The 8,697-nt window shown below is 48.0% G+C and overlaps 1 protein-coding gene across 2 annotated transcripts in view; it reads right to left on the bottom strand.

Moving 5' to 3' along the window:
- Positions 1-1,255: 1,255 nt before the first annotated feature.
- DHX33 (DEAH (Asp-Glu-Ala-His) box polypeptide 33) overlaps positions 1,256-8,697 on the bottom strand; it is an 8,663-nt gene continuing 1,221 nt past the window's right edge. The window contains exons 3-12 of one of the 2 annotated variants that reach the window (XM_009070515.1): positions 8,175-8,402; positions 7,224-7,394; positions 6,140-6,325; positions 5,350-5,461; positions 4,766-4,925; positions 4,269-4,357; positions 3,823-3,950; positions 3,109-3,312; positions 2,254-2,340; positions 1,256-1,564 (exon numbers count right to left, since the gene is read on the bottom strand). In XM_009070515.1, the coding sequence (XP_009068763.1) occupies positions 1,256-1,564; positions 2,254-2,340; positions 3,109-3,312; positions 3,823-3,950; positions 4,269-4,357; positions 4,766-4,925; positions 5,350-5,461; positions 6,140-6,325; positions 7,224-7,394; positions 8,175-8,333 (1,605 nt within the window). In that variant the 5' untranslated portion in view covers positions 8,334-8,402. Of the gene's footprint in view, positions 1,565-2,253; positions 2,341-3,108; positions 3,313-3,822; positions 3,951-4,268; positions 4,358-4,765; positions 4,926-5,349; positions 5,462-6,139; positions 6,326-7,223; positions 7,395-8,174; positions 8,409-8,697 lie in introns of those variants that run through there. The other variant, XM_009070516.1, reaches the window with a different exon arrangement.

Raw genomic sequence — 8,697 nt, 5'->3', positions numbered from 1 at the left:
AAGCCTTGAGCAACCTGCTCTGGTGGGAGGTGTCCCTGCCCAGGGCAGGGGGTTGGGGCTGGATGATCTCTGAGTTCCATTCCAACCTCTAAAATTCTATAAAACTGTTTTCTGGCATGGTGTTCCCTGTGTCTAAAGGCTGGCACTAGTGGCACAATGAGCACAAAAGGCTCATTGCTGCTCATGGCAAAGCTGTAGCAGGAGAGCATCAATGCCACCCCACGGCATCAATATCACCCCAGCACATTGATACCACCCCATCACATCAGAGGACAGGAATTTTAACTCCCAGCTCCACACAGGTGTTTGAGCACTGCAGGGTCCATTCTGCCCAAAAAGCACAGATTCCCTGTCTCACCTTCACATCTCATCTTCACCCTCCATAGACACAGACACCCCAAACTGCTGCTAACAAACACACTCCCACAAGAAATGAAAACACTGGGACTGGTCCCTGACTGTCTCATGAGCATTTGTTCACCCACACAACTTAGATGCCTGACAAAAACAACACAAAGGATTGGATTTTTTCACAACCTCTATATTCTTGACAAAAATAAGATACAAATCCATTGTAAATAAATACACCCATCCCTTCCTGAACCATAACCTGCATAAAATATGCTTATACATACATTAATAAAAAAATACAGAAAAACTCTTTCAACAGATCTTAATAAGAGACTGATCAGTACTGCCAAATAACTGGAAGCTCCCAGAGGACCTGGTGCTCCCTAACACATAAAATGGACACTTTTCTCCTCAGTACAGTATTGGAAAGAAGACAACAGGAGCATTTGAGCTCTGTGGCAGTCTCTGCAGCTACTCAGCATGTGCAGTCTTCCAGGTATGGGCAGCTCCAATGCAGCATAGTTCAGACACAACTGCCTGCTCCACATCTCTTTCTGAGGACTCTCTCACAGTCACTCCCACACTCCAACCATGCTCAAGCTCTTTAAGAGCAGCAGAACTCAGCAAGGACACAGGCTAAAAAGTGGGCAGATGATGCCTTGTAAAAGGTGGGATAAACTGGCATTTTAAAGTAAGAGCCATAAAACAAAGTCTTGAGAAGATGCAGATGCCTGCTGTGAAGCCAAGTGGGATGAAAATTTCATTTCTTACTTGAAGACATTTCCTATGGCACACAGAGTGCTTGCTGAGTGCCTATACACACTTTCATTCTGATTTTCAGTGGAATGCTCTTTCCATGGACACAGTGGAAATCCCCTGAGCCTGTTGGCTCCAGCCCCAGGGGTCAGTCCTTGGCCACTCGGAGCCTCCTGCGGAAGAAGTCGGGCGCTGCCTCGTACAGCCACTCCGCGTCCACCACGCACAGCTCCCGCATGTAGCAGCGGTTGGTGCGCAGCAGCGCGTTGTAGAGCACGCAGGAGGGTTTGCAGTGGAACAGCACTGAGGAGGGATGGATGGCCACCACCTGGTGAGAGTCCACGGTGCTGTAGGAGCCGTCGGGCTGCAGCTCCGCGGCGTTCATGAAGAAGCTGTGGGCCAGGCAGCGGCGAAGGTTCCCCGTGTCCGAGCGGGAGGACTCGAGTGGTACCGACAGCTGTTCAACAGTAAGAGACACCAGAGTGAGTAAGTGTGTAATGTGCACCCTCGTGGGGAAACAGCCTCATTTCAGTGGGGTGTTAGCTCAGGTAATCTCTGTCAGAAATCCTGCCAGCTTGGGGAAGGGAAAAGGATGCTGGGAATTCAGCTCGGGTGGATGTTAGGCTCATCCAGACTAATAGCAGGCAAAATGGATTGGGACTTCTTTAGCCCAACTAGCAGTCACAGTGCTGTGCCAAACGGTGGCTCCCATGTCAGCCACACACTGCTCAGCAGCAGCTCCCACGCTGTGCCCAGTGCTCTGAGACTGGCAGGAACAGCACTGAGGGCAGTGCTGCCACACTGACCCCATGAAGAAACCAGCCAGCTGAGGCTGAGAGCACTCCATGGTGCACAGAGCACAGTCCCATCTGCACTAGAGCAGCAAAATCCCTTAGGAAAATCTGTCGTCTCCCCAAGAAGCCTTCCCAGAGCTCTGTGTCTCTCTTCACTCCACCAAGCCCTGCAGCTGTGATATTTTGGGATGCAAGTGCATAGTCAGGAATTTTACCCAAATAGTCATGGGAGACTAAAAACAAACCCCCATTTTCTCATTCCTGGGACTTAGTGCACAGCAACATCAGTTTGGGGACAAATAGGAAAATAGCAACAGGTGAAACAGAGAATTAAAGTATGGCAACAAGTTACCTTTACACAAATCTCCCTGAGTTGAGCTCTGACTTCTGACATCAGCCTCATATTCCTGCCATTGATGAAGTTCTCCTTGCACCATCCCTGCAGCAGAGACATCAGGAGTTACAAAGGGATGTTTTTTCACCCCAGCAGCATGACAGCCTTTGGATAGTACAAAAAACAGAATCCTCCATACAATCTGTCTCAGAGAAAAGGTGCTGAGCCATTTCCTGGTCATATTTCCACCTCCCATTACTCCCCTCAGTCTAGATTCCCTCCCACAGTGCTAAGGAACAGCATGTTGTGGTTTTCTGCCCACTCAGAGCTGCTCTGCAAGGCCACTGAGTGCTGTAGAACAGCACTTGCTATCCCACAGGTGCTGAAAACAAATAAGGAAAGAATGAGAGATGCTGCAAGGAATGGGGTACACAAGTCCACAGATCCACAAATCAAACGTAGGAGTTGATAGGGCAGGATAAATCCAAATCTGCTTGTAAACATACTCAGTGTTTTTGCAATGAATCCTGCCACAGAGCACATCTAAGTATTTATCACCAAGCCTCAACACTCTTCCACTCCCTCCTGTTTCCAATGGGAACCAGCGAAGGATGTGACCTGGCTCTGATTACAGAATTGGCCTCATGAAGCTCTGACAATCAATTTTGCAACAATTTTCTCTAGGAATCTTTTCCACTTTAACAGCTTTCTCCAATTCCCCAGCTGTAAGGGATGAGTAAGTCCTCTCTTCTCATTGCTTTGGAGGATGCCTGTTGCATACACTGTGAAGGATTCAGGTGTCACTCTGCCATCTGCTAAAAGCTCCTCATCCCCATGAACCCAGACAGCACTAGCATCCTCAGAGTGTCCTACCTTGTTCCCATTGACATGCCTGAAGGCTCTGTACACGTTGAGCAGGGTCAGATGATCCCCCTCACTGGAGATGAATTTCTTCCTGACAGCTTGCACCTCGTCCCGCTGGGCAGGAGGGTTGTGCAGGACACTGTCCACCGACAGCAGCGACACGATGGTCAGGATTTCCTCTGTACAGTGGAACTTGGGGGCCAGGAGGATGGCCTGCAAATCACACAACCAAATCCACTTCAGATGGGCAAATTTTCTGCTCCCTGGCAGCCCAGGAACTTTACCAAACATTGGTTAGGATGATTTCATAAACATCTTAGCCTATACACAACTGTAAATCCTCCTACAGACCCACCAAATATCTTTAACAGCAACAGCCATGCTCCCTCCTGGGACTGGCCAGGGCATATGCAGTACAACTACAGCATCTAACTGCTAACAATCCTGGAAATTCAAGGAAATTCGCCTTGTTTCAGCTTCAGAGGTGCCAGAGGCAAGAAATTCTCTTTCAGAAAATCTCCCTGAATCAAACAACAAATGACAAGCAAACCAGCACAAGGGCTGTAAATAGAGCTGTGCTTCATTCACCTACAGCAAACACACTAGCACAGCTGCAGTCACCCCAAATTCCAGACCTCGTTTAAGGAGTTTGAAAGAAAAATGCAAATGGCACCAAGATGAGGACATGAGATAAAAATCAATCAATTTTTCTGCAGCTTTTACCTTAGAGAACTTTGGATCCAGAGGAAAGGCTGCCATTTTCTTTCCCAGGGGGGTCAGGACAAGCTGACCTTCCTTTTGTGTCACAGCTCCCAGCAGGTCCAGCTGATCAATTGCTGCTTGAATAGCATCTGTCAAAACAAGGATGTTTGGCTGTGAGGCCTCCTGCCTGGCACAGACAGGTGTGAAGGAGCAGCTGGTACCATCACTGACTCCTTCTCCTGGCCAGAGGGCAAGTACTTTCCATTTTGAGAAATCAGGGCCCCAAAATATAGTTCATCCTCCTCTATCCAGGAGAACAATCACATTTTCCAATTTACTACAGTTTCTCTTGCTCTCTTCTTTCCAATGCTGCCTTTGTAATCACTTACCAGGAACAATCACATTTTCCAATTTACTACAGCTTCTCTTGCTCTCTTCTTTCCAAGGCTGCCTTTGTAATCACTTACCAGAAGATGGTTTGGACATGAAGTCAAAGGTGAGCACATTGGGAATTTTCAGGGCTAGGAGCTGAAGCACCACACTGGCCAGGTTACACCTGCAGAGGTAAAAAAAACAACTGAGATGGTTCTCTTTTTTAAATTCTACTTTTTTTCCTTTGCCTATAAACTGAGATAGAGTCAGTCCTCAGGCCTGTGCTGCAACCTGACAGAGTCTGATGCTGGCTGCTGAAGCCTTACTCCCCAAACTAGGAAGGGTGAGTCCAGCATTGGGAGAACAGTCAAGAGAACTGCTGCCCTGTGTGTTTGGAGACTCAGAGTCTAACTGTCCACCCTGAGCAAACACTTCCTAATTTTTCTGTTTAGTCTCCACAGTTCATTTTTCTGAAAAATCATCCAGTCAGTCAGACCCAGATCCACTTTTGCTGCTCAGTTCTTCACACAGCTCCAGCTGTAAAAGCACCAGTGTGACAAGAAATATGATGGTATCAGGGTCCTGTCCTCACCTCTGTATCTCAGGTGTTGTCATTTCATCAAACTTCTCAAAGTCCTCCTCTGTGTAGAGCCGGTAACAGACCCCACTGTCCTGTCGCCCTGCTCTCCCCGTGCGCTGCCAAGCCTGGGCCTTGGACACCTGCTGCACTGCCAGCACTTCCAGACCAGTTTCTGGGTATGGAAAAGCAGCACTTCAGTCAAGTTCTGAGGAAGGCACAGCTTTGAAAAACATGGAGGATTAACACTAAAAATTCCCAGGGTTTTCCACTGAAATACTGCTCAGAGTTCCCTTGGTTTAGCACCCTGGAGCACAGTCAACTATCCCGTGCTGTGTCCATTCATATTTGACAGATTTTTACCTTCACATGGCTGATACTCAAAAAAAACCCACAAACCACCACCAAACCCCACATCTAAACCCTGGGGTAGTAATGTGGGCAGTGCAGAGGGTGTTTGTAACCCCACACCTAAAACCTGGGATACCAACACAGACAGTGCAGAGGGTGTTTAAAATCATCTCTCAGTGGAGCTCATGGCCTCAGGAACTTCTACAAAGCCAAACCCAACGTCTGCATTGCCCCTTAGAGCTCCTCACCAGGACTGTACTTCTTGGCTTTGACCATGCCTGTGTCCACAACATATTTTATCCCTGTGATGGTGATGGAGGTTTCGGCAATGTTGGTGGAGAGGATCACTTTGCGACAGCCCTGGAAGGAAAGACAAATTAAACCCAGTCCAAAGCCACCTCAGAGTAGCTGCACCAAAGAAATTCTGCTGCTTTTGGCCATCATGGGCCAAGCCTGCATATCCCTGCAGGATGCTGTGACCACACACCACACTTGCTGTGACAACTTGTGTAAACTATGATCATCTCTAGTTTCTAATCAGTTTCTAAAGCATGTGCTTACACTTGCAGCAAAATCCACCACCAGAACAGCTATTAGCAAAATTATCTTTCACAATTTTGGTTTTATTTCTGGCACAGAATCTGTAGGTTTATTTAGCTGCTGAACAGGTACAAAGCAGCCTAAGGCAGCACAATTTCGTTTTCTAATGGCCCTGACCAATAGGCCCCAAATTTTTCAGCTTTCTTAGCATTTCCCCCATTAACTGCTGTAGCTTTTTATGATATGGACATAAAATTCCTATGCCCTTTTCACTCCCTCTAATCCTTCCTATGATCTCCTCTGACTTAGCAGAAGCATCTGTTAACACCATCACAGTTGCATTGCCTTATATCACACTGGAACCTTTCAGCCTAACATCAGTGGACAGGAGAGACTATTACTTCCACTACAGGCTGCTTTAACCCCTTAAATTCCACATGTTTCTTCCAAACACTCATGCAAACAAACTCCTCCTGTTCACCCATCCCATTCCCTCACCTCAGGGGTAGGCTTAAAGGCACGGAGTTGTTGAGAGTGGGGCAGAGAAGCATAAAGAGGCAACACTATCATTCGTGGGCAGTCCTCAGGGAGATGCTTGGCGACATCTCGACAGGTTTTGGTCATTGCTTCAATTTCTTCCTGACCAGTCAGGAACACCAGGATGTCCTGACATGCAGGTGCTTCCTGGAGCCAGAGGAAACAGCAGGTTAAGAGGGTTTGGATAGACAGGGAGAACTGAGATAGGAATAAGGTGTGGCCCTGGCAGCATGTCAGCAAAGCAGGTAAGGAAGAAAAAAAAGACACATGTGGTGCAAAGTGTGCAACAGCCTGAATTTCCAATGGATTCACCATCACATTTTACAGGATTGAGTCATAACAGGATGGAGGAATTGCTGTGTCTTTAAATAACTGTCTAGGCCAGGCAGAGAGAGCTAGCACCCAGGTACAAGCCAGTAAACACAGAACTTGCTGAGAGGAACATTCAGGTATTAGATATGAGCTGACATCAGAGAGCTTTGCTTAGCAGTCTCCTTTCAGCTCCAGCCTTCATGTACAGGTCCCAAAATCCCAATAATAGCAGCATCTTCAAAGCATTAAATGCAGTTTAACTAAATGACATAACCATCCAGCAGTTTGGCAGTCAATTATTCCAGCACAAAATGCCTCTAAGCTGTCATTTCATAGATTTCTGCTGGCTCTGCAGGTCCACTTGGACAGGAAATTAGAATCGCCTTCACCCTTCTCTTGGCTAGAGCCTAGATTTCCCCCACAACCCAGGAGGGCACTTCCAATCGTTCTTTCCATTTTTGGCACAAAACACTGGCATTTATCAGCCCCTCCCTGGACCAAATCCTATTCACTACCCCAGTGTGCTCCCCAGCTATCCACTTCTCCCAGAGGATGCAGTGAGCACCTCAGGGGTATCTCTGATTCCTCCCAGAGGATGCAGTGAGCACCTCAGAGGTATCTCTGACTGAGGAGCAGCAAGCTCCAGCCATCTCTTCTGTTACAGACACCTATGAGCCCCCTGGTCAACAACCCACAGCCCCAGAGAGACACAAGCCTGAGGAGACCACCACACCTGGTGGATTTGGAAGATGGACACCAGTGCTGCCTGGAGGTAGTCACTCTGGCGCTCCTTGGTGTAGAAGATCTCGATGGGATGCTGTCTGCCTTCCAGGTAGATGACAGGAGCTCCATTGAAGTACTGGGAGAACAGGTCAACGTCCATCGTAGCTGACATGATGATCACCTTCAGTGTGAGCACAGCATGGGTTAGCACTGCAGTTTCCATCCAGTTAGACACAGACAAGTCAGGACCAGCCAAGACTCAGTTTCTGGATACTGAGATCCATGCTCAGAACAGCCAAAAGCATACAACTTTTGGGACAGAAGAGTGCTCTCCCTTGTTACACCTGTAACAGGGTCTATTTCCCTGATACACCAAAGCCATCAGCTTTGGTAGAGCACAAGTGCAACATGTTGGTGTGACAAAGTGAGTGGAGACATGTCAAAATTACTTTCTGACATTTAATAAAGAGAGCTGAGTACCCCCGAAGCTAAGCAGTACCATGCTGTGTGGAATGGGACTGTGTGAGGACCCTGCCAGGCCCCTATATTCCTTCCCCAGCAAACCCAACATGTTTTCACACAAATTCATGGCACCCAACACACGTGCAGTCCTTCCTTGGTGTGAGCATGTGCTATCAGACAGAGCTCCTGCACCCAGAGCTCTCAGCAGCAGCACCAAAACCTCCTCAACACCATGTCTAGTGCAGAGCTCACACCCAAGGGGCTTTTATGAAAAAAGGCAATGTGGATGTGACCAGGTACCTTGTTCAGAGATGTCATACCAGGCCCACACATCATAAGTCAGACACCCTTAACTGTTCAGATTTAAAAGGACCTTATAGGAACAGAGAAATGGTCAATGCTGAAATTCCAACCACTTTGGAATACCCCAGGGGATGCTCCCAAGCACTTAGAGCCCAAGCCCCACCCCACCCTTTGCTGCCACCCCAGATACACATACTTTTAGTGGCTTTAGGCCCCGTTCCTTTCGTTTCTTCTGTGCAGCTTTCACCACCCCAAAGAGTACATCAGTGTGGATTGTCCTCTCGTGGGCCTCATCCAGGATGACCACACTGTACTTGTGCAGCAGAGGGTCCCCAATGGCCTCACGGAGCAGCATCCCATCGGTCAGGAACTTGATCCTGGTTTCAGCAGACGAACAGTCATCGAAGCGCACGGTGTAGCCAACCTGTGGAGGTGAGCACAGAGGGATTGCAGGAACATGAGCACACAGGCACTTGCATTTCTCATCACCACCATACTGCAAGGAAGATCTACAAGGCCCTCTGGTTACTGCATCAGGCAGAGCCAACCACAACTCCACAGAAGCTCTGCAAAGCAGAACAGTATCTGCTGTCTGTGAGCAGTTAATCTTGCCAGTCTAATAATCCACCCAAAGGATGCTCTCCACTGGCTTCTTCCTAACTAGAAGTTCATCACAAATGCTCCAAGTTTCCTCTCCTTTCTCCTCTGTTAGAAACAAC

Source organism: Acanthisitta chloris, unplaced genomic scaffold (genome assembly GCF_000695815.1).
Source record: "Acanthisitta chloris isolate BGI_N310 unplaced genomic scaffold, ASM69581v1 scaffold11792, whole genome shotgun sequence".
Lineage (NCBI taxonomy): Eukaryota > Metazoa > Chordata > Aves > Passeriformes > Acanthisittidae > Acanthisitta > Acanthisitta chloris.
The sequence above is the reverse complement of the archived record's forward strand: the minus strand, read 5'-3'. Positions and strand labels throughout refer to the sequence as shown.